At 39.4% G+C, this 26,300-nt stretch overlaps 3 protein-coding genes across 4 annotated transcripts in view; 2 read left to right on the top strand and 1 right to left on the bottom strand.

Moving 5' to 3' along the window:
* The window catches only part of ttc13 (tetratricopeptide repeat domain 13), a 31,776-nt gene extending 26,345 nt beyond the window's left edge, over nt 1-5,431 (top strand). For both annotated transcript variants that reach the window (XM_033648925.2, XM_033648924.2), the window contains exons 22-23: nt 431-510; nt 597-5,431. In XM_033648925.2, coding sequence (XP_033504816.1) covers nt 431-510; nt 597-711 — 195 coding nt within the window. In that variant the 3' untranslated portion in view covers nt 712-5,431. The remainder of the gene's footprint in view (nt 1-430; nt 511-596) is intronic.
* A 1,043-nt stretch (nt 5,432-6,474) lies between these two features.
* Nucleotides 6,475-18,968, top strand: selenol (selenoprotein L). Its single transcript, XM_033647799.2, has 9 exons — nt 6,475-6,641; nt 9,020-9,098; nt 9,233-9,286; nt 11,040-11,085; nt 11,756-11,883; nt 12,693-12,807; nt 13,573-13,695; nt 14,820-14,957; nt 16,808-18,968. The coding sequence occupies exons 1-9, from the start codon at nt 6,536-6,538 to the stop codon at nt 16,973-16,975; spliced, it is 957 nt and encodes a 318-aa protein (XP_033503690.1). The 5' UTR covers nt 6,475-6,535; the 3' UTR covers nt 16,976-18,968.
* A 570-nt stretch (nt 18,969-19,538) lies between these two features.
* On the bottom strand, nt 19,539-25,141 carry clec11a (C-type lectin domain containing 11A). Its single transcript, XM_033648301.2, has 5 exons — nt 24,794-25,141; nt 22,394-22,508; nt 22,076-22,183; nt 21,021-21,104; nt 19,539-20,765 (listed from the first exon to the last, which is right to left on the bottom strand). Exons 1-5 carry the CDS (start codon nt 24,884-24,886, stop codon nt 20,353-20,355), a joined length of 813 nt encoding a protein of 270 aa, XP_033504192.1. The 5' UTR covers nt 24,887-25,141; the 3' UTR covers nt 19,539-20,352.
* Nucleotides 25,142-26,300: the final 1,159 nt, after the last annotated feature.

Below are 26,300 nucleotides of genomic sequence, written 5' to 3' on the forward strand. Positions count from 1 at the left end.
TAATTGCTCCCTCTGGACTTTCAAAATGTTATTGGACCATAGAGTTTAAATCCCGATGAAACAAATCATTTTGTGGGGGTTGTGATGCTCAAAAAAGTGAATCCATCGATTTACAGATGTGCTGTTAATAGTGTAAGTCTAAGAGAAAAAGTCTTTTTGGGCCCCATGGCATCACGTGATGGACCCTAAAGTTGTAATGTCACGGTTTGGTCTTTTCAAATTGACTTCAAAGCCCAGCACTCTTCCTGGGGGCCTGACCAAAACATTCACTCTGAAGAAAAAATGCCACCCTAGGGGCCTTATTAGAGAGGTAGACATAAAGAGTCAGAAATTTTTTTTTATTTATGTGCACATGGCCTCAGAGGCAGTGAAATGCACCCACTGTGTGTGTCCTCTAACCAGTGTTTGTGTTTGTTTAATATTGTTGCAGCTGGTGGATTTCGAGGCCATGACCACACCCAGTCCAGACAGCTTCAGTAAAACAGCGAAGAACTGGATGAATCTCAAGAGGTGAGAAAACAAATCATGCTATTAGTTTGTTATTCCTCTGCTTGGCGGAGCCCTTATTTTTCTTTAATACGTTTCTTCCTCAACAGTTTACCAGGTTGGTACCAGAGTCTTCCGTCTGTAGCAGAGACCTTCCCGTCCACCAGAACAATGATCGAGGTTCTCAACACAGACTCGTCTTCACACTGTCCAAAGAAGTCCTAACACAACTTCTACACAGGAGAGAAGCGTATTTGATAGTCTTAATAATGGAGCTCGTACACTGGACAGAACAAAGGGAATGTCTTCTTCTGCAGCCCAAACTAAACTGAGCTCAGTTCTCCAAAAGCATCTTAGCTTTCATGGTAATTGGTTAAATTTTAAATTCATAGTGTTATTGACACATTTGGGAAGAAGATTGGTCCTGGATAGAACTGAGCTGATATTAATACAAATTCAAAACATTTCAAAGAGACTTTTCCTCGATGAAGGGTCGAGAATTATTTGATCAGTTAATCTTATTTTGGTATTGAATCATCCTCAAAGCCTGTTCTGCTCTCTGTCATCCTCCCTCACACATGACTCATAGTTTGAGTTCTTACACCACTCATACTGGTGGCTTATGAATACATTATGTCACAAAACCTGAAATTAGACATCACAACAAAAGACAAACAGAGCAGCCATCAATGGGACACCTGTGAATTGTCGAGTTAGACTTTCAAACAAATTTGATCACTTTAGACTCGACAAAATCAAAACGACTTGGAATTTGACTTGGACTTTAACACCAATGACTCATGACTTCACTTGGAATTGAGCTTTTTCACTTGAAAATAGTTGATACCTTCCTGCAAGCCCAAAGAATAAAAAGTGCACCATGAAATAAATTCATTTTCCATCATTTCCTGAATCAGTTAGGCCTAACATAACATAACCTATTAATCCCCAGCAAGTCAACACTTAATTCCCCAAATGATCCGCTTTGCTTGAACCAATCCCACTGCATCCAGTCAGGTTGTAGGAGAAAACCAATAAGAACTAACTTTACATTTCTGACTGCCAGTTGGAAAAAAAAGATTCCAAAGAAAAATTCATTTACGTACAAAAACTGTGCTGTCGTCGACATAATCTGAAAGTTAAATTACAGTTGGAGGTGCAACAACTTCCAATAAGTCTGTTTTAACAATAAATACAAAATTTGGAAAGCATTTAATTTAATATGTCATTACTCTTTTTGGATTACATTCGGTGAAAAGTGCATTGTGACTTGTTTAGGTCTCCAAACTCAAGGTTTAAGACTTGGGACTTGAACCAGGACTTGCCAGTCTTGATTTGGGACCCAACTCGGGACTTGAGACCTACTTGTGACTTGCGCAAGCAATGACTTAGTCCCACCTCTGATTGTTAGACTGCAATATTTGGCTCCTGGGATCCAGTTCAACACTTGGTGTACCCGCAACTGGCAACATCCAGGCCTACATTTTTTATTACCACTTCTTAATTATTTTAAAACAATATATGACACATTTGGTCAAATTGTATAAATTTTTAAAGCTCAATATTGTATCAAACGTTTGTTCAGGTACAAAACACACTGACATTATGGTGCTTGTGACAACACATCTTTCAATCAGTCCTAATATTTCCACACTCCAGCTGTTGGGGAGAACGGCAGAGAACATTGGTGTCACAGTTTGGGATGCAGAAGCGATTCTGTCCACCCTCTCTTTTTCTCTGCTTTATAGGCCAGCTGAAGCACACAGTGCCTCTCATGAACCATCAGCATGAACAATTTTATGTTGCTTAGTCTGTCATGGTTAAATCTCAGCTTTAGATTACCTTGAACTTTAAATTGGATGTTACGTTTAGTTTGTAATTGGCACTTTAGAACTTAATTTGAACCACTGAGCACACATACACGCACTCAGAGTCCAGCCTATCAGCAGAGAAGGAGTTCTGGGATTTAAAAAGAAAATTCTAAATCCAAAACCTTCAGGGCTATTGAATTCCACTCGGGATACTTGAAGCAGTCTCTTTTGTTTAGTTTTCTCGACACTTGCAGGAGTGTCACTTCTCTTATCGGGTGTTGAACCCCGCTTTCTTTTATCGTGACCAATAACGGGTTGGTGTTAAGATGGGTTGGCTGCTGAACTAGTGTGAGAGCAACAGTCAGAGATTTTTAGAGAATTGTCAGTGAGGTGCTGGTTGCTTTTTGTGACAGTAAGTCCTCAAAGATTTGTCAGTTAATCATTAGTTGACCATCAGAAAACATAGATTATTTATTTAATGACTAATCAAGCAAAAATATCAAACATGCTGTTGTTCTGAGTTTTATGTCATTATACTAAATTAAATAAATTTGGGTTTTTGGCTGTTTTTAGGACAATGACAACTCGAAGACATCCTCTTGGACTGTGGGGCATTTTCTTATATTTTTGGAAGTAGTTTGTTGCTTCATAGTTTTCTTTACATTTTCAGTTTGACACCACTGAGAAACAAGAAAATATCAGATCATCAGTGCAAAATCAATATTCTTATACGACGATATGAAACAGTTATTTTGGGCTAAGAATTAAAAAAAAAGGATACAGTAAATCCCCGAAGAATTCATTCAAGTCTATAAAAACTGGAAAAGGAGCAATGGCCAACATTTTTTTCTTATTCCTAAGGCTGATCGATTAATCCCTTTTCAATTAATAATTTGTAATAGAAATGATTAGTTGCAGCCCTAGCTTCATGTCTACCTAGCTATGTACTGTGGCAGAAAGACTTAACAAATAAGGGTAATATGCTGCACTCAGTTGTAAACCAATCAAAATATTTGTTATAAACGTAAACTTTGGCAAGAAAACCCCCACGTTGCGTTCATAAAATGAAGTGGTTTTGAGCAAACACTGCTTCGTTTTTAGATGCCTAAAGAAGGCCTGCCTAAAAAATCAGTATCAGTTAGAGTGGATGCTCTATTAAGAATATTTTAACTGCTCTACCTTGCTGTCAGACAGCCCTGTACAACAGGGAACTGATGCCGTTATCGCAAAGCCACCAGACTCCATTGACAAAAACAGTAATTTTACTGTTACTGAACACTGAAGTTGCTGGTCTGCCGCTGCCTTGATCAGTCAGTGTGCAAGGTGAAGCAGAGAAAGTATTCCAAATATAGCGTACACTTGAACTGATTGACTTTTCTAGGTGGCTAAAATATGTTTTGCTTTGGCCCCCGTCCACACAGTACTTCATAAAATGAGCACCAAAGAATCCATTAAACATTTAAACATTACAGTTACGGCTGAAAATGACAACAGAAATAAACAAGTTGGCTGATTTAACATATCTCCACAACTCAAATCAGTTGCCAATTGTCTACCTAGAAGCGATTGTCGTTAGCGCGACATCACGATGAGTCAGGCCGTATCTCTCACATTGAAATAAATAAAGAGTAAATGCAGCCTGTTGTTTATAGCAGTGGGAAGTTCTCCACAAGCATCTTAGCTTTAATGGTAGTGGTTTGCATTTTAAATTCATAGTGGCACTTGACGAATTAGGGAAGCAGGCGGTGACTCTTCCTCTTGGTCTTGAAGAGAACTGAGAACTTTCCTCTATAAAGTGGTGAGAATTATTTGGTTTCAAAAAGCCACAATTCATCTTATTTTGGTATCAAATTATCTCTCAAACCCGGCTCTGTTCTCCGACATCCTCCCTCACACGACTGTTAGATTGAGTAATTAACCCAGTTATACAGGAAGCTCATAAATGTATTGTTACGTCGCCCACGTCATCACAAACCCTATCTTAATAGGTGCCCTATAATTATGATAATTATAAGAAGATCTAACATTTTGTCATGTACTCAATAGATATTTGTCTCCAAATTTGGCCACAGATATAAAACCTGAATGTTTTCTGACATCTCTGACTGTTGGGTCTCGTAGAGGAGTAATTATAGTTATGGGTAAAAGCACACCACATACTGTTATCGTCTTTGCTATCATTCCTTTAGCTTGCATCGGATGCCAGTTGGATTTTCTTATGATCTCATGGGTTAAATTTGCTTGTATGAGCCGTTCTTTGAGACACCTGAGAGCAATAGTTTGAGAGAGAGAGCTCATATATCTCCAAATGTCTTAATCATCAGTTTTTTTCCCCTGGTCCTGACATATGTGACCAAGTTAACTTTGCATAGCCTCATCTCTGTCTTGTCAAGATCACAGTTTATCTGGGGAAAACCTGGTCCAGAAAAAAAGTGGATGAAAAGGTTTCGGAAATCTTCATTGAGACATTTAATTGGCTTTAAATTTTAAAATCTCTTGTTTGGTTTTCTGTTGTGTCCATTTATTAATTTAAAAGAATGAGTCTGTTTCATGGAAACTGAACACACACAGATACAGATCATAAAACTGAAGCTGTTGGGGTGATATGTGAGGGGAAATGATTTACTCTGAATGGAAGTGATGTTTACAACCTTAAGAAACAAAAGAACTTCAGCGATATTGAGGCTAAACTAGCGTGTATGCAGCTGCTGCCTATTTTTTAAAGACTCACCAACGTTGGTTTAAGCACAAGGAGGAAACAATTTCAGCAGATAAAGGTATTTAGTCTTATGAACAAACTTTTTCTCTTTAATTTCAATGTCAATTTGTAATTGAATGTCCAGTTTCTTTATTTTGTCATTTAATAAGATCCACAAAGTCAGAACAAATCGATCTTCTCAGCGGCATATCTAATTTATTTCCTGCCTTAGTCTGCTTTGTGTCACTTTTTCTTTTCCATATCAATGATTGTGCTGACTGGTCGTCATTTTCTTTCTGTTGTTTTGCACTGGGTGACCCAGTCATTAAGTGCTACGGTGGGCTCTTAAAGCCTGAAACTTGAAGGAGGGGAGGTTTTTTTTATTGAATGAGTGAATGAATGTTCAGCAGTCAATAAAACTGGTTGACAATTTTAACAGACTCTGTCCATTTCTTGGTAATCTTTTTTTTTTTTTTTTTTTTTTTTTTTTAACTTAGTATCTCAGAATTTACCTCAGTAGTCAATTTTTAATTGAGCGCTGTAGCCACCTTCAGTTAGACATTTTATTTGCTATGCCAAGTCTGCCAAGAGTGACAGGTGCACACATACAATATCCAATGTTACACATAGACATGAAAGAAACTCTGAAATTCTATCCGCCCATTTAAACACAAAATCAGGGAGAAAGTCATCAGTCTTTAGTTAAGCAAAGTGTCGAAAGACTGACTTGTGAGTCTAAGTAGAATAATGAATAAGGTCCAGTAAACCCAGAATGTGATGTCCTTATATGAGGACACAGGATCAAAGGAGGATATAGAAAGGTGTTTTTGCCCATCTAATTCCTACACCTAACAAAAAAAAACAAAAACAGAATTTGTCTAGCTGAGTCTTGTTGAGTGGTTGTGATTGACCCCTAAGTGATGAAAGTAGTTATCACATAGTAATTAAAGATATATGGGGACTTCACTATAACTATTTAATATGTAAGTCCCAGCTTTAAGACAATTTAGTTGTAGAAAATGTTCTGAATCACAATGCCCTACTCATAAAATATGCAGTGTCATGGATTATAACATTATTACTGCATTAAAATGTTTAATCTGTAAATATGACTCAAATTCTTCTCACATTTAAAAGTATTTAAGTAAATTCAGTTCACGAATTTAAGTGGTACTTGTGTGTTTCTTCTTCTTCATGATTTCCACATGATAATGCTTACAACCACGTGTTGCATAAATGCTGAATGAGCAAACCTTGTGAATGACCCGCCCTACGCTCCCTCTGATTGGCTACTGCTTGTACCTTCTTTAATTGGATTGGTTAAGATTCGTGGGAGGAACATATTTCAGCCAATCAGAGGCCGAGTAAAGCAGAGTGGGGCGGGTCATGCCTTCACCATCCTAGGGAGAAAAAAAACAATAACCAAGGCTTTAGCGCCACATGATTTTGTCACGTGACCAGCCTGCTCTTTTAGCTCACATGGCTTCCGCCCCAGTGTCAGTGTGTCGGTCCCGTACAGGTGGGAGAGGAGCCGGTGACCATGGCTGAGGATGTGACTGTATCAGAGGAGACTCTAACAGGTGCTCTGACTCTGCTGGTCAACATGGGCACAGTCCTTCTACAGACAGCCAAGCAGGAAGCACAAGGTAGGACTCATGTACAGGAAGGATACACCCGGAGTCACAGAGCTCATTGAAAATTAGATAATAAAGGTAGACAGGAAGTCTGGAGTCACCTGCTGAATTGAGGTTTTCCTCTATCCTTTAATAACAGCTGTTTTTACAGAGATTTTGTTTCTTAATTTAACAACTTCGGGACCAGATATATTCTTTATATTTTCAATAATTTGGCCTGCTTCCATACAGTCAGTGTCTCCATAGTGCTGTATAACAGGGAAGAATACTGAGCTTAGACTTTCAGTATGTTTTACAGTCCAGTCCATTATTCACACCTGACCCACGGGTCATAATGTGCAATAATGTGACAGTAAATGACATATAATGGACATAATAATGAACATTATGTATTAACCACATACTCTTCACACTAACTACCTCAGAAACATATTTATTTTTTGTCTTTTTGTCTATTGTTTTTCCACTCTTCCAACTTTGTACTGCAACTGCTGCACAGCAGTTTCCATCTGGATGAATAAAGTAGGCTATTATCTTATCTTACTTTATTCATCTGTTATCCGTACAAACAGACTTAAACACAGCTTCTTTCCCACAGCAAAAAGGACATTGAACGAAATCAAATACATAGGATGAACAGAGTGTAATTACTACGCTTTATGTGTAATATTTGTAATTAATTTACTAAAATATACATGCAATGTTCACAGACATACTATGTGTAGTTTTTTTTACCTTGTACACCTATTTATTGTCTATTATATAGGAGTGGATGGTTGAATGTATGGAGGATTTTGACGGCAAGTGCCTTACAGGAGTGGCACTCCTAATTTTGTTGTGTTTTTTTAATGATGCATTGACAATAAAAGGCATTCTTATCTTATCTCATCTCATCTTATCTTACTGAATAATAAAGGTGCAACTGAGCTCTAAATATTTTGGGAAGCCCTTTTCCTTTGGTCGTCCTGCAGTGTACTCAGCAGTTTGATTGAATAGGTTTAAACTGTGGCTTGTCAGTATATGCAGCTAATATTCCCTGATCAGTTTCCAACAGTGTTAACCCCAGATTAACCTTCTGTTGTGAAATTTGAAGAATAATTTGCCAAAGCAATATGTTGCCTGTTAGTTACAACTTGTAATTGGTAGTATTGTGCACTGGACCCTGAAACAATAACCTGTTCCTACTGAAATCTGCACACATTTTCAAGGGTTCTGCTGGTACTATTAAAATAAAATGAGATGTCTTTCTATTTCTGTGACATGGCCTTAAAAGTCTTGAAATGTTTTAAATTAAATTTTCTAAATATTAGGCCTTAGAAGTCATTAAATAGTTTTACATTTGAATTTTTGAAGTCTTAATTGCCACAAACATCTGATCTGATTAAATTTATCCATCATTTAATTTCTTTCTGACAAAATGAGTCCAGTTCTTCTGTGTCAAAGTCCACTTTTGGGATGTTACAAATCTTTAAACCTAGCACTGAACCTTATACTTTATACTTGCACTGACCTGCTGGCCAAATGTAACTTAACCTAACTCACTCTAATAACCATATTACTACATAAAACCTACCTCTGCACGGGACCACATATATACTACTTACTTTATACTTACCTGCAATGCTTGAATAGAAAAATGATTTGTCTAAAGTCAGTTTTATATTTGGTTAAAAATTATCTGGGGAAGGTCTAAGAAAGCATTAAAGTTAAGTGTCTGATACCTGCAGACATCCTGATTTTGATGCTAAGCTAAGTTGCTTTTATTGACAACTGATAAGTTCTTGCCCAGAGGTATTTACGTATGTATGTCGAGGTATGTAGAGGTAGCTTCGTCTGGTTGAACCATTGTACAGCGTTTTGTTCTCCATGTCCAAACCAAACCCTTTATTCAAAATTACATCTATTTATAAAGGGGACTTTCAACTTCCTAAAAGCATGAAAGACTGTTCAGAAATACAGGGTGAGCCTCTAAGGCATCTGACTCGACCCAAATCAAGCTCTTGATGGGGATTAGAAAGTTTTGACCAGCAGTGCAGAAAATAATGTCTCTGTTGAGTGAACTGTTTGGTCGTGTTATCTACACACAGAAGATTAATATATGCTTTAATGATTTTACCCCAATGCATCAAATCTAGTTGACATAAATCAATTTACATACTTTTAAGCTGTGGCTGCATTTGTGTATACTTGTGATATAATTAATTATAATGCTCAAGTCTCCCTTTGAATATTTGATAAGCTGGCTGCAGCACATGCTTCATGTGAGTTCTGTGTGATGGAGTCAGTGGAGCGAAGGTGTTGTAATGTAATCCCTGTCATGCTTGGTGCCAACACTATGACACTGCACAAATCAGCCTGAACAATAACTGTGGCCCTTTGTTCTCACACAGAGTCCCTGGAGAGTTTTGTCCCACATAAGATCACCACTTTGTTCGGCCTGATCGCAGCCGGAGCAAACTTCTACAAGAGGTGAGGCAGAGTCACGGAAGCATTCGGGCAATGTCACTGGCTACAGTGTTAAAAAAGTCAATCTGTTGTTTCAGTCAAGATGTTACTATATTTAAATGACCTGAATAACTGTGTGTGTTGATACTGTTGAGCAGCCTCGGAGTGAAGAAGAAGAAGGAAGCAGAGGACATTTGGAAGAAGTCTTATCAGTAAGTATGGGTATATAATCATATCAAATGATGATGATAGTTAATAAAAATAGTCTGCAGAGGTGGGGCAGAGTCATTTACTGTGTCCAAAGTTCCATACTAACATGTTTTAGTAGGTTAAAACTAGGGATAGACCGATATGGATTTTTTAGGGCCGATGTCAATACCGATTTTTTTCCATCACCCTTAGCCGATGACCGATTATGGACTGCCGATTTTCTTGAGCTGATATTTGGGGCCGATACTGCTTTTGCTCCCTCAATTTACATAAAAAAAAATGACACAATGATAACAAATATTACAGGTCTCAAGTTTAAAATAAGAAACATTTATTGAACAGTAAAAAATACTAAAACAAGATGGAAAGTTGAGGTAGAACAGGTAGAATATTATTATTGTTATTATTATTATTATTATTATACATTCAAATAAAAAAAAGAGTTCAGTGCTCTTAAATCTTCCAGTAATGTCTTTATAAAATAAACAAATATTTAAGCTGAAGCATAAATAAAACAACAACTACTGTACACAGTAGGATTCGCTGCATGTGCGCTGCAGGGTCTTCCGGCAACACAGAGCTGCCCGTGGATGCCTGTCTGTAAATCATGCCAGGGAAAAATAAATCCGCGAACCCACGCACGTATCGGCCAATGCCGATACAAGTAAAAAACTCAAATATTGGCCCGATATATCGGCCGGCCGATGTATCGGTCTATCCTTAGTTAAAACAGTATGAGATCTTTTTGGCATGTCCGAAACCTTGGTATGAAACCAACAGGAAGTGAATTGCATACTGTTTCCTGTTGAAATATTGCTGTAAGCAAACACATGACACTACGCCAGCATAAATATCCCACAATGCATTGCAAGAACGTCCTCAATGGCCAGCGACCAAGGCAGGTCGAAGACACCAAGAAGCCATTGGTGTTAAAGTACAAGTCTTTTTTAATTTTGCCAAGTCGAATCTAAAGTCATCATGTTCATAACTGGAGTCCACCCCTCTGATGGTATGTGTTGGGGGGGCTGTGAACACAGGTATGATAACTCTCCCTGAGGCACTGGGAGGCAGTCTCCAGAGCCACATGCAGCTCTTTAGCCCCTCTCCAGTGACTCCCTGTGGCTTTGACAAAAACATATGTAAATAAATAATGGTTATTTAGCCTATACACCAGTTAAGAAAAATGTTATAACTTTTCATTAATTGAAACGTATACATCTATGGCCTGGCATATTTTCCTCTAAATTTTGCTAAACCTCAAGAACAGTAGTTAGTCTTGAATCTCCCTCACTGAGCTAGCTATGGATTCCAAATCCAAAAAAGGAAAAGTGTTGGAGGAAAATAGAGAATTTAAAAGTGTGTGTGGTCAGGTTTGTTAGCTTTTACCGTCAACGCTGCAAAGTTCAAGTACATAATAATAATAAAGAGCCCACTGCAGAGGAGCCACCTGGTGGTGAAGCATATTAATGAATGCTCATTTAGACCTGTTAATCATATTGATAGGCTAATTCAGACCTAATAGGCTGCGTTACTTTCATGTAAAGGTCAGATTATATTGGTCAAAAATGTCTTTTTTGATAGTAGAGGTTACCAACGTCTGCCCTAAGTCTTACTCACAACCATAAAGCTTTGCTCAGATCCAGGTCACTTCCTATCCTGACATTGAACTCATGTAACTCCACTGTGTTATTGCTCATTAATGCTCAGTGTTGAGTGTTGATGCGTCTGTCTCACAGTATCTTTGTATTTTTCCAGCCATGAAGCAGTGAGAGAGCAGGTGGAGCGACTTCTGCAGCTGGAGGTCTGTATGTGTGAAAGGTTTTGCCTTTAATTTAGTTTTTAATTCTGTATATTTTGACTCGAATTCAGCAGTAAGCATTCAGGTTTATAGAAATGTTTTGTACACTGCACACAGTTAAAATTAAGGTCCACATCAGTACTGTATGCAGTGGTTTGGTGTTAATATAAGGGACTGTTTGTTACTTATTAGGGGGGAGGGGTTGTGCAAAATGGGGGAGGCATTTCATGTATTTTTTCAAGTACTAGGGAGGGACTTCTGTTTGTTTTTTTGTTTTTGTTTTTGTTTTTGTTTTTTTTTGGTCTCGTTTATGGGAGGGACATACAACTTTAAGCGGTTGGATTTTGTAGCTATTTTATATACCATCTAACCCAAAAACCTGTAACCAGGTTTGAAAGGCTTGTTATCTTTAAAAATGACCAAAATTACATCATTTATTGTCGCCAGAAACTGTAAAAACAGCAATTATCGTCAGATTTCCAAATCTCCCGATGAACTCTCCTGTCAGGAAATATCACTAAATCTAAGCTTAAAATAGTAGCATACCATATCACTATTGTATGTTTTATTCTTGTTTTTACATTATTTTTGAATTTTAGTATGTCTGTAAACCACTCTGTTTGACTCCTGGGATTGATTTAGTTTTACCCATGTGTGTGTCTCTGGCTCTCAGACTGAGTGGGACTCCTTCCTGGAGAGTGTGGACAGAGATCTGCAGACGACAGATAGACAGCTGTCAGGAGGAAAGATCGCAGACAGCCTGAGCCCTGACACTTCATTCACCGATGCAAAGAGTGGAAAGTGAGTTGACGCACTGCAGGTCATAACCAAACCTCAAATGTTTGTGTTCTTTTATTGTCAGTTAAGGCCCTGCCTACACATACTGCATACAGATATTTCTGAAAACAAAAATGTGTATGAAAAAAATGTCCACATGATAAGCGGACACAGATATTTTTATAAACTTGCCTTTTTTATGCATTTTGGCCGTTTGTCCACAAGCAAACTGTGTTTTAACCCGCTATAAACGAACCATTTGTGAAACTCTGTCCAAGAAACTCCATTTTCAGTGTGATGTATAGACAGGGAAAATTGAGTTTTGTGACTCATATTATTATTGTGTGCCGTCATCTCCTTTTGTGAGGTGTCACAAATGAGGGGACATTTTGCTAAGTGGCAAACTATTGCTGGTTCTGACCTTGCTAAGATGACTTTTAACACATTTACATGTAAATGTACAGTCACTCTTCAGTATAAAGAGGAACAGAAGAGTCAGAACAGAGTTCACTGCTCCTGGTAGCCTTCAGGTCATTGCTTTCTTTAGGCTGCTGATTGGCCAACATCTTCTTCTTCTTCTCCCTCTTCTTTGTGTAGCTCTAGGGTTAGTGTTCTGGAAGGTGCTTCAGTTGTGTTTATGCATTTTCATTTGGACAGAGATGATTGGACAGAAAGTTTTTGGAGAATAAGGAAGGGGAAAACCCGATTTACAAAAATACCCACTCATCGGTACAAAGATCAGCTCTCACCATGCAACATTTAAGTGTTTCATTGAATAAAATTTTGCCATGTCATTGTTGTGTCTGAAGCTGTCTCCATGTTGTGTGTTAAAGGAGCGTGACTCTGGGTCAGTACCTGCATCAGGGGCAGAAGCTGCTGCTGGTCCTCATCAGACACTTCGGATGACTACCGTGACGAGACCACGTGGCCGAGCTGGAGGCCAGTCAGGTGAGTTCATCTTCAATCTGATGGTAATTATTTATTTTTTGGAAAACAACTTTGACCCATATTAATCTGTTACAGGGTCATCGTGACATTCAGTCTTGCAAAACAGGTTTTTGTGCTGATTAACAAAAACAGTCCCTTTATTTCATAATAACCCCCCAACCTGTACTGGCCTTTACTTTTCCAGACTTTTCTCTAATCTCTTTTGTCTTGTGGGTACTTCCTCAGATTGTACAACCACAGCTTAGCAACTGTAACTAGGCATGGCAGATTTGTCAAGGTTTGGGTTTCTTGTAGTTGTGGAAACTAAAGCTATTCATTCAAGCACTGTACTTGGGCATTATTTTTAGGTCCTTGTACTCTAATTGAGTATTTCTATTTTATGCACTCTTATACCTCTACTCCACTACATTTTGAAAGCAAATATTCTTTACTCCACTATTTATTTAGCAGCTGTAGTTTGTAGTTAATTTTTAAGATTGGTTTTATGAGGAGATATGTCGATTTCCCAAAATGTGGAACTATTCCTTTAACCACGAGGACTCCTAAATCTTTTTTTCTCTGCTCTGGCTACAAAGGCTTCCAGCATTTTTTCCATGGCCTTGCAGCCACTGCCCATTCACTTTCTATAAATAAATTACTCGCAGTTGAGCAAAAATGTGGGAAAGGGAGGATGACAGATCCTCAGAGCAAAAGCAAATTCTTAGGATGGGTTATTGTTCATGTTTATTATTTATTTTTTCGTTTAACTTGGTGTTGTATCTGTAGGCTGACCTCGAGGCTCGGTCAGTGAGGGTCTTGGTGGTGTCTTTCGGCGGTGTGGAGGGAGCTCAGGTGTGGCGCGAGCAGACTGGATGTACGTTTGACATGCTGCTGGATCCACAGAGGAAGGTCAGGATGTGTTTTCACCCCAAGCAACTAACTGAAACCCAGTAAATATGGATATTGTAGTGATAAGGAAATTAAAGGTCCAGTGTGTAGGATTGAGGCAGATACATTGGTAGAAATGGAATATAATATAATAAATATGTTTTCTTTTGTGTAAAGTCACCTGTAAATAAGAAGTGTACCTTAGAATGAGCCGTATATATCTGCACAAGGAGCAGGTCCTCATTTATGGAGATGGCTATGTTGCACCACTATGTTTCTACAGTAGCCCAGAACAGACAAAACAAACACTGGCTAGAAATAGGGCCATTCACGATTTCGCACTGGCCACCGTAGTTAGCAGCCCCTTAGCGACGAGCTGCATCGGAAAAAAATGATATATAAAATGAAATTCGCTTTATCCAGTGTTTCTACTAGTTTCAATCACCAGGTTTTGGAAAGTAAGAGACCTCTGCAGATAATAAGGCTCCCAGTAAAAACCTCCTGAACAAAGAACACTGAAGGAATTCCAACCAGGAGAAGTTTCAGCTGGTTGCAGTCTGCAGTCTTCACCACTAGATGGCACTAAATCACCCTAAATCTTACACACTGCTCCTTTAAGGGAATTCTAAAAGAAAACCAGGCTTTGTCTTGGTCTGCGAATTTGGAATAAAAAGAATCAGACTACAGCAGGTTAAATCTGTGCCTGTATTATATTATATTCTCAGTATACGTATATTCAGTGGCTGTGGGCAGGTGCCTGAAACTAGACATGGCTGTGACTCAGCACACACAAGCTGATGGAACCAGAGGATTTAGCAGCTGTTTGATGACGTGTCATGAAAGTCCAGTAAGCTGAAGCCTCTCACACATTCATTCTGAAAAGTCAACCACCAGATGTTAGCAGATGTGAGACGGAAACGAGGGCAATCAACCAAATATGAAGACAGCAGATTTTCCACATGCCACAGAAGCAGTCCTCAATCACGGCGTGTGCATGTGTGTGTGGATGGGTGTATGTGAAGACGCTGATTAAGTTGTTGACATCTTCTTTTCTTCATAGTTTTGATTATATAAAAGTGCCAAAATGTATTTTTGCAGACAGTAGTGCATTTTTTCAAACACAGTAGACATCGTCTCTGCTGCAGGTATACAGGAGCTTTGGCCTCGGCTCGTCTTACGCCAAGGTGATGAAGTTCGGCTGTCTGCTGCAGTACTCAGAGTATGGAGCTGTTGACAGAGACTTCCCTGACGTTCCCCCTCGCCTGCTTGAAGATATCTACCAGGTACACTTGGACCACACAGGAAATAGTTTGACATTGAGGTGCTGATGTAAGGGCCTGAATCAGTGATGTAAACCATGGAAATATGGGCCAATATTCCAGGCCCGATTTATGCCATGGGGACTCTGGGTCAAAAAATAAGCTGTGATCCCCTGATTAACTCCTTGTTACCGCCCCCCCCCCCCCCCTTCAGACTTTGATTCATAACTGCCCTATTCTGGTTTGACCAACAAATATAGTGCAGTTTATGCAAATGTTAACCTCTGCATCTCAAAACAACTTTAATTTCCAATTAAAGCATTAGAAGGTTTTCATCATTTGGACTTAATAACAGACAGTATGACTTGTTGAGATGGCTGTAATCAGGGCAGGAATTTCATGGTGGCCACGAAGGCCATGGCCCTTGATACTCCTCAAACTCCTCTTACCCAACAAACAAGCATGAATCAACTGTTAATGAGACCACTGCACGCTCTTTTATTTGATTATTTCTCACTTGACATGTCCATTGTTGCCTTCTCCATCTTCTCCAACCTTCAGAATATGATACACTCGCTCATGTCATCACAGTTTGCTCTTCAGGTCATGGAAAACCTGCTTGTTTCAGCTGAGAACCAACTTTTCTATTTCTGAACCAGTTTATTTTAGGTTGTAATGCTCTGAACGGTTCAAAATAAGGTGTGTGAACCAGAATGAAACTGGTTCCATGTTGGTGGAAAGGGGGTATCACAGACACAAGAAGAAGAAAAAAGACATACATCTCACCAGTGGTTTCACTTGGATTTATTTAATCAAACACTTTATTTAGGTTTATGAAAACAGTAGGTTTAAGTTTATTATGACAGTACTTTGTTTAACTTTATTATATAACAATAGCTACTTAATGTAACGTTATTTTAACTATAGTTTATTTAGTAGTTTAGTATTTTAGTAGTCTACAGTAATTTAGTGGAGATCTCAAAATATCAAGATATATATCGTGTATCACGATACAGCCTTAAAATAATGCAATATTATTTACAGGTCATAAAGTTGATTCCTGTATGTCTGTCTCACATATGTGCTTATAGATGCCGTTTAAGTATAAGTCACTATATATATTCATATCCTATACCTCATTACACTGCATCCAGAAGATGTTAAAATGTTGTTTTTTAAAAACAACATTTTGAAGTAAATTTTTTTTTTTTTTTACTCAAAATTGTGTTTTTATTTCCCTAGAAGTGATATGCTCTTTACAAAAAAGGCATTCATGCTTTTAGAAATGGATTCATCCATTCAAGTGATATCAATATGTTTTTAACTCATTGCCTTGATGCCCTGTTATGTGGTCTTTGTGCTCTCAAAAAAAAAATGCGGGCTAAGTGGCACTACTGCTAAAATTATGAAGTTGTGGGCCTCATTGCAATGATAGTAAAGGTAACTGTCATTTACTTGAATTAAAGCCATATTTACCTTACTGGAAATTTTAGGCTTTCCTTTGTTTAGGTTAAAATGCTATTAATAAGCAGATGGCACACTAAAATGTAAGTGAATTCCACCACAGATGAAAACTCATTCAGACCGAATGCAATGATTGGCCGAGCGTCCTGTCTGTCTTCCCCACGTGGAGGCCTCCAACTGACTTTACCGCTCACGTAACATCCCCCTCTGAAACATAAACGTTATCTTCCTTGTGTGTTTCCACTTACTAGTAACGTTAACGCTACTATCTAACGTTAGCACTGTAACCTTATCCTAAAACTCATCAGTCATCACTGACTCCGGCTGAGTTTTAAAAATCCGGGGTTGCGTTTGACTGTCTTGGTTGTAACGTTACACTCGCTTGCTAATGCATCTTTAACGTTTTTCAGATGGGAGGTGACTTTTTGCTGGATGAAGCAGGGAAGGTCCTTTTATGTCATCCATCTAAAATCCCGATGGACAGGCCGACGGTAAAGGCCATCCTGCAGGCTGTGGACTCCTCCAGCTGCTCTTCCAAGTCCACAGAGAAACACTGTCATGTGGAACCCAAGCTGTGAGCACTGGAGACACTGATCCTGGGGTTGTACCACATCACTGACACCACAGATGGAGAGCAGCTCTTTGACTCACGTTTATGACGTCATGTCTCACACTCATGTCACCATGAAGGAATGTGACCGATGCAGAACTATGAAGCAAAGACAACTGATCTCCTTCGCTGTGTCAGTGTTGTTATGGGAGCATTTTTAAACAAGTGGTTCTGCTGGATTACAGTGTAATTCAATATACAGTTAATTTTATGTAATATAAATACTGTTAACTTAAAGAAACAGATTTTAGTAAATTTTACTGTAATCAGTGCTGTTAGACAGTGTGGCATTTCTTCAGGCTTTCCTTTTAAGACCGCCAAAACCCACAGCTGCTTAATAGCTGTGGATTCTGGCAGTTTTAATTGGCAGAGATGGGTTTCATTCTTAATTTTGGAAGTGACAAATTGCTCTATTACCCAGAAATCATGTTCTGATGTTACCACTGCGCTGCCTTCTGCAGGAGACTCATTTTCCTCCATGTGGCTGCTCAGGGTGCAGATGAAAGCTGCAGCTGCATCCTTGGTTTCTAATCATTTTTCAGTACAGACACAGATTTAGATAAAACTGCACTTTGAGATTGTAGAGGAGAAAAACGGATGTATTTGCTGTTCTACCAATCTGATCTGTTCATATCTATGAATAAAATAAGCAATTTGTCATGAATTGTGAGCAGTTTGATGTTAGAATCACTCAGGATACCAGCTCAGGATTTCTGATGAATACGACTCGATATTAAACGTCAGTGCCTTTTGTTGCCGACTAACATTTGCTGTAGCATAGAGTATCGTTCAATATCAAGTACCACAAAAATGAAATTGAATATCTGGTCAGATGTGTTATCTTGTTCTCTTGCTGTTTCATCAGATTGTTCCTCATTTAAATCAAAATGTAGCCAATTTAATTTTATTTAGACAAAGGTCTAGTACCGTTATACAGAGCCTGGGAAATATCGAGGCCACAATTTACTTATTTGTGTGCCTGAGATACAGTTTGTGGCCTCAATTTAATTCAATCATTCCCTAGTTTTGATTAGTTTGTGTGCATGAATTAAATCATTGTGGGAGTATACGAGGCCACATCATTAGTTGCAGCTGCCATCTGCTTGAGGCACTTGACCTTGGTTGCACTTAGCAACGGACAGTACTCCCACTCTCTGTACTTGTTAGTATTTCACATTAGTGAGCAATATCTTTTGTGAAAGTGCACCCAGCGGTCCCTCCGCCTCACTCCCCGCCACAAGGAGACTACCTTGGAGCGGGCGGCTGCTCTGGAGATGGACCTTCAGTCAGCAGCAACTTCATATCTTGATATCAGTCAGCACAAATGTCAGTCTGATCCTGGACATCATCGATAAGCAAAGTTTCTGTTGCTGCCATTACACCGGGTAAATTCAGCACTGATGATGGCCACTAGCCGACTGTGACCCCCGGTGTTGGGATTTGTGCTGGCTGAATTTGAGTTGTTATACCCACAGGCCAGTGGCCAGCAGCAGCACTGGGTCGAGCCTGTGTAACGGCAGCAACAGAAAGTTTGCGGATGCAGTGGGAGTTAGATCTGGTCCAGGAGCACACACCTGGCGCTGGGGTTTGTGATGGCTGAATACAAGCTGCCACAGTCACTGACTGAAAATCCATCTGCGAAGCTGCTGCCTGCTCTCTAGCTAATTCTTGTCTCATTTGTGCTCTGATAAACATTAAATTTAAATTCAGTGCCCCATAATGCTATTTTCTAAGCGACTGTACATGTCAGTGGACCAGTGTAAGCACGCTGAGGTTTTTGTCATGCAGAATTGGGCATGGTTTCATCGCTGCCAGGTCAGAGTATACTTTGTGACGAGTGTCCCCTTGCACCAACTATTCTCTTCAGATGTCTCTCACTTGTGTAAAAATCGTGCCTACTTGCATAGCACTGATTTAAGTCTTGATTGAGGCTAATCTCAAAATAAAATTCTGTAAACCTCTCCCAGGGTGTGTGTGCTCTGTTGTTTTGGTTGTTTCCATGGTGCCAAAATGACCTGGAAGTACATTGACCTTTTTTTGTTGTTGATATTTTCAACCTGGAAAAAGTTTTGTACTTTTTTTTTTTTCTTTTTTTTTTCGAACCTATGTCTCTTCCTGGCCGCAAATGTTTTTTTTTTCCTAGGACAGTAAAGGCATGACCCGCCCTACTTTGCCTTAATCTGCCCTTGATTGGCCTCCCTTGACAGTCTGTTTCATTTCCCTAACCAATTTCACTCCTTGTGTGTTAACCAACCCAACCTACGAAGTAGGGCGGGTCATGCCTTCGCCACCTTAGAAAAATAAAAATTAGCCTTCTGGGTTGTGTGCTGTTTCATCATATTCAGACATTTTAGGACTTTGGTGTCTTGTTTAATCAGAAAATTTTCTGCAGAAAAATATGTCCATATTAGTCAAAGTAAGGTGTCAGAAATAAGTTTGGTATCAGCATTGTATTGAAAGGTTTCAAACAATAACCAGTCAGAGGCAAATCTTTCTTTGACTGATCAGAAAATGATGCTGAAAATCCCGTCAACATTTAGTAAAGATTTATGAAAAACATTTACATTCAGCCTTTTATGTACAACTTTCATGTTTTACATACTGTAGGACAGAATACATTTACATACAGTAATCATGTGTCATTTAGGTGTGTGAAAGGAGATTCAGGAGTGCGACTACAGCTCTAAAAATGTATTGGTCAGAGATGTTGAAGAATCAGCAGTTTAGCAGGGCAGTCCCAGCCGGTACCAGACTTTGTTAAAATATCTTCAGAGTTCAGGAGTAACAGAGAAGCATTGCCTAATTCCTGTGAAGCCCAAACACATGTTGATTTATATCTTCAAGAGGTTCAGTATGTGCTGATTCTCAAGAAAGGGCCTCCAGCTTTGCATGTTTTCCCTTTTTGGAAACTTTGGACAAATATTTAGAATTCCAGGCGTGAAATCACAGCAGAGCCCTGACTGGTTTACATTCGTATCACTGCAGCTGCATGAATAACATAATATTTATGGTACTAACATAAGTTGATGTAGTTGTATTCAGTAACCTGAATAGCAATATATGAGTTTGTGCGCATTGGGGATGTATGTTCCACCTTGAAAATCTAAAATATACTGACACTGTTTAAACAATGCTACATACAGAAATGAAATTATACTTGATATTTATCACATCAGGTTTTATATGGAGAATTTAAGACTTCCTCACCGTTTGAATACAACCAGTCCAGTTACGTTAAAGTGTCATTTAAAGGGGCAATAAGTTATTTGAAAATATAATGGATTTTTATTTCTAATGATCTGGATGTCAATGTTGTGAGAGAATAAATCTAGAAAAGAGTTCCTTTTAAAGTGCCACCCTGTCATCAAACTCGCACAGATAGTTCATGGTCCGATCGCAGTAGTGGTCCCACCAGTCGCCATCGTCTGACGACATCGCCACGCAGTTCTCCCGTTTACCTCCGTCCGGCTGGCTGGACAGGAAGTGTTTGCGCCACTGAAAGTATGAGACCCGCGTCCCGTCGTCAAAGAGGTACATGCCCTCAGATCGCAGGTCGTTGATGCCCAGCCAGACGGGCCAGTTCCCCGGGTGGAAGAACGACTTGACGTAGTCGGCGAGGGCCTCCTGCTCCCTGCGGTCGCGGGGCATTGCCATGCGGCCACCACGTTCCATGCACTTCCTGGATGCTCCAGCGTAGTCCTCATGGCTATTGTACACAAGATAACATTTGTATCCCATCCGGTGTCCCTTCTGGCAAGCTACAAAACAAGAAAAGCAAGACAGATGCTTTATAACATCTTTATATTAGAACATTTTTACTTAACCTGGTCTTAAAACCTGCATTAACATTTTTTGGCCACTTGGGGGCAGCACAACAAACTAAACACACCATGACATTATCACTTTATAAAGTTTATGGTGAACATATGCAGACTGTTGCCTATTTTACACAGCAGACACAGAGCTATATTAGCATAATTTTGAGTCATGTTTGTATGAAAGTTAACAGATACCTTCAAGTCTTCCTATCTCCTTGCGGTTGTCTTTGCTGTGCTGGTAGACCTCCCGAATGTTGTCCTCCAGCTCCCCAACTTTAGCTGCAATGTTAGTGATGGGGAGCAAGAAAAGAGACATGAAATTCTGAACACGGCATTGTCACTTGACTTTTTTTTTTTTTTTTTTAAGTTAAACGTTAAGTATGCGACATTTAGAGGATTAATATAGCAGCAAAACACAAGTTGCTATGTAAAGATATATAAGAGCAGTGGCGTCCTGAGCAGAGAATGAAGTCACGCTCTCTCTGTTTGCTGTAATCCCAGCTTCCCTGTGGTTTGTTGTGGTAGACGGTCCAATTATGCGTGCTTGTTGGTGCATGTGAGTCCCTGTTTAGAGCCATGTGCAGACAATGTGCAGACAATCTAAATCCGATTCTGAATCACTGATATATTCTGAATGCCATATATGTAGATCTCCTACAAAGAACCATATTGTTTATGAATCTCAGTAAGAGGATTCCGGGTTCAAACCCCAGGGTGGGGGAGCCCTTCTGTGCGGAGTTTGCATGTTCTCCCCGTGACAGTGTGGGTTTTCTCCGTGTACTCCGGCTTCCTCCCACAGTCCAAAGACATGCAGGTTAATTGGTGACTCTAAATTGCCCGTAGGTGTGAATGTTGTTGTCTCTATGTATCACCCCAGTATGACCCCTAACAGGATAAATAGTTATGGAAAATGAATAAATGAATGGATCTTATTATGAGGGATTGAACTGTAGCAATGGTCTATGGAGGACACCAAATATAGTTCATCCCATTCACTTTTATTTTCATTCGCCTTGCTTCATTCGCCCTGTGCAATTTTAACTAAATTTAGATACTAAATTGAATTTAGAATCCCACAGCTGATTTTTCCACTTTTTGGCAGAGGGTGGCGCCACATGTATCCTTTATTTATCCATTGTGCAATGAAACTGTCTGACTTCATGGAAGTGTTGGAAATAAAGATCAGAGGAGTGAAAAAAGACTGGTGGAAAGGGAAAAAAGCCACAATGAAACAAATGTGGAAGATTTACCATCCATCCTGATCAGACGGTCCATCAACTGGCTGACTTTAACATCCAGTGTGTAGTGACCAACATTCAGCTTGTGGATGGCCTGGTCCATACCTGCTAATCTGGACACTGAGGGACAGAATAAAATGGAATAGAGTACAGCAGGGGTACAATGGAGGGAAAAAGGGACTTGAAATATTACTGTGCAACTCTGAAGTACAGCAATAAGGCTCATTCAGACTAGTATATGATGCAGTTATTTTCCACATTAATGTCATAGTGTTTATATATACTGAAGGAAGCTTTAAATCTAAACTGGATCTGAATGTGGAGACTCACAGACATAGTTGTATGAGTTCTCATAGTCTGACACTGGGCTGGTTGGCTCTGGTTCAGGCTCTGGAAGAATATCAGGAACGTCCCCTCTCGTCTTTTTCACCTCTGGCGGGGATGCCTGAGACACACAGACACACACACGCATAAAGCACAATGTTTTCACCACATCTAAGTTCTGATTGATTAAAATGAAACCCAGCTTCCCAGCAACCAATCACAAACGGGGCGACAGATGCTCAAACAAGTTACTCAAGGCTGTATCCAAAATGCAAATTACCTCTCTGTGCATATCTAGACCTGCCTCGATGTCAACATTGTCTCACAAGAAGAAAACAGATAAGGACAGTTAGCCCCAAACATGAGGGAGCTCAATTTATTTACTCCCTCTAGATTAAGAGGCTGCATGGGTAACAAAATGTTCTCGTACTGCACACTGCTGCAGGATCCTTGAAGCAGCAGCACACTGTCTGGGTAATGAAATAATTGTTACGTCTATTTTGTGTAGATTTGTTTGTACCTTATCTGATGTAAATGTCATCTCCTGGAATAGAACAATGAAACATATGTTTAGCTTACTCTGTCTTTATCTTTATTGTCTTTAGGATGTTTGCAATCTTGTATTTACCTTTACTATCCCCCCCCCCTCCCCCCCCCCAACAACATTACTGTCTTTAAGTAGCTGTGGCTTGCTTTTGTTTAAGCTAGTGTGAAGTAGGGCTGCAACGATTAGTCAACTAATCGATGACTAATCAACTGTTAAAATAATCAGTGACTATTTTAGTAGTTGACTAATCAGTTTGGTTCATGTTTCATAGAAAAGTACTATAAAAGTACCCCAAAATACTCTTATTGCAGCTTCTTACGTTCAAATATTGGCAGCTTTACACACTCTCCCATGATGGTGAACTAAAACCCTTTGGCGTGAGTACAAAACAAGATATTAGATGACATAATTTTGGGGTTTGGGAGAGACAGGCCAACATTTTTCAACATTTTAACACATTTTTCGATAAAATGATTTGTCGACTAATCAAAGAAAAATCGACAGATTAGTCAACAATGAACCCGAGCCCAGTTTAAACCCGACATTTTTTTTTAAGGATATGAATGTGGACACTGAAGGCTGACTCACGTCTTTCTTTCCATGGCAAGCCTTCGCCATGTGCCTCTCAAGTGTCGAGGTTCCCATCTTTTTGCTGTCATATACCAGCATCGTGCTGCACTTGGTACACTCGACGAAGCTGACACACATGTTGTCACTGTCAACAACATGTGTGCGGCCAGTGGCACCATCAAGGGGGGCCCGTGGACCCGGGTCCAGGACAGGTTCGGGCTCAGGCAGAGAATCTAAGACATAGCATCTCTGGAAGGGGGCTTAATAACGCTCCGAAATTAGGCTAAATTTTGGTGAGGGAACAACTGGCATGGCCATTTTCAAACTGAACTCTCTGAATGAAAATGGGTGCTGTGGGTACCCAAGAGTTTCCCCTAAATTTGAGAAGGCTTCCTTGTAATGGTTTTGCTTCTTACAATCGATACACTTCTTCACATTAAAGCTGTATATTTGTCTTTTTGAGGAAAAGAACGACCCGCCTATTTGAGAAACAATTGACTCACCAAACGTGAATGCAGTATAAACAGATACGTAACACATTAAAACTGGATTGTTGTGGAATTCAAAATGTTAACTGTACCGGTGTTAGTCTATCTACAACATATATTTTATAATATTAAGTGTAAAATAGGAAACCGAAATATATCGTACATATTTTCAATTTCTTAACTCTCCATATTGACACAGTATTCAACTAGCCTATAAACTCAATAGCATTTGAATTCCTGAAATTCAGTTGTGACTTCTGGTGTTGGTGTGGCACCCTGAGATTTTCAGTGGCCCCTTCTGGCCACCCCAATGAAAAATGTCTGGGTGCACCACTGTTAGTATTGTCAAAAAATCTGTCTAGCCACCATGTATGCCTACTATTACTAATCAGTATCACCATGTTCCCTTAGAGGCTTAGGGACTGGCAGGGAGAGATGGGTGTTTTAGTCTAAGTAGAGGAAAAACTTGCCAGATGGACCTGTTCCTCTGGGTGTATTATCATAAATAGCCATCTTTAATACCATTATTATCCTCACCATGTCTGGTTTGTTTGCACCTCAGCTGTCTCAGCATTATATTTGTCAAACTTTATCTCAATGTTTGTTATCTTCTGCTTGGTTTAGCTAGACCTGACTCCCTCCCACACACATGTACAGTGCACTGCATACACTCAGAACATTGTGAATGGATTCAGTGTTTTACCCAAAGAAACAGGCATGCAACAGTAACAGCCACATCTCCAATAAAAATGCAGTTTAGAGTCTAAGCACACACATACAGTACACACAAACAGTCCTGACCTGTGTCGGCGAAGCGTTGGCTGTCCCTGAAGGAACACACACTCCCAGAGAATATAAACACAGGAGAGCGAGCGAGGTGGCGACCGGTCCCATTTTCTGCTTCCTACTAACTCTGCTCTCACTTCAGCAGCAAAACTCCCTCTGACTCTCTCTCCCTCTGTCTCTCTTTCACTCCTCTTTCCCTCCTGACCCTGGTGCTTCCCTCAGATGTGATGTGATCCAGCAGCAGCAGGAATCTCCCATTAGAAGTGTGAATGAGAGAAAACACACAGAAGCTGAAAATCCCAGGTACTTAAAAGATAAATGGGAACCACATCCGAGTCGTCTGCCTGCTGTCTTTCCTCTCTGTGCCCTGCTCAGGATGTCTCTCCTCTCGTGCCAAACAACAGGAAACCTCTTTGTTTTTACTCCCACCTCCCATTTCCACTCTTTGTGTGAACTCTGCAGTTTTACACTGAGGGATAACATCACAGATAATTCATGTTTTTAGGGTTTTATTTTAGTCTGGGAAGAATTTCACTCTCCAAAGAAAACCATGTTACTCCAAAATGTCAACCTTTCAAGAGCTAAGAAAAACAGTCTCGTCTAAATCTTTTAAATGGGACTAAGACTAAATGGGATTATCTCATCCCATAAAGGTTGGTTTCATCAGCGTCCAAATAAAACCATATGTCTCCAGAATTTCACATGCTAAGACAAACAGCTCTGTCCTCAGCTTTAGGACATTTTTTCTTTTAGCTATTTTTTTTTTTAATGATTTAATTTGCTAAATACATATGAGACTTTTGTCAACCCATAACGGAACACTTCATCCTTCAGTTCACCAAATTTGGAAATATGTGGTTTCCTTGGACAGCATTTTGATTCTTTGGTTTGTCTGAAAAAAATTACAAAAATCAAAATCAAAATCTGGGGATACAGTGTTCACACATATTTGGGAAACCAGTAGTGTAAAAAAAACTGTCAGTGAAATATTTATTTATTTATTTATTTTTATTATTTATTATATTATTATTTATGTAAACTTTATTTAACCAGGAAGTCCCATTGAGATTGAAAATCTCTTTTACAAGAGAGACCTGGCCAAGGTAGCAGCCAATCAAAACACATTTAAAATGCAATAAATACAACATTTAATACTTAATTATCCACAAAAATCCACATCTATAACCTGAATAAGTTCAGTGCTCATAACAATAATGTTTAGCAAAGCTTGCTTGCAATCACGTAACTATTGTAACACACAAAATTCATATGTAGGGCAGAAAGTGATAAATCCATATATTGAATGAATTGGATATAGAGGAAGACTACATAGAAGGGTTGGATGAACCTTCAGGTGATGGGTATCGTCAGAAAAACTTGATCAATTTGCCCGCAGCTGTGGACACCATCATTGTTACAAATTACCTTATCCTCCAGACCTCCTAACGTTACTAACATTACTAATGAAGCTCAGTGTAACTTCAATCAGGAAGACTTTCTTTATTCTATACCCATTCACAAT

The sequence above is a fragment of the Epinephelus lanceolatus genome, chromosome 13 (assembly GCF_041903045.1).
Source record: "Epinephelus lanceolatus isolate andai-2023 chromosome 13, ASM4190304v1, whole genome shotgun sequence".
NCBI lineage: Eukaryota > Metazoa > Chordata > Actinopteri > Perciformes > Serranidae > Epinephelus > Epinephelus lanceolatus.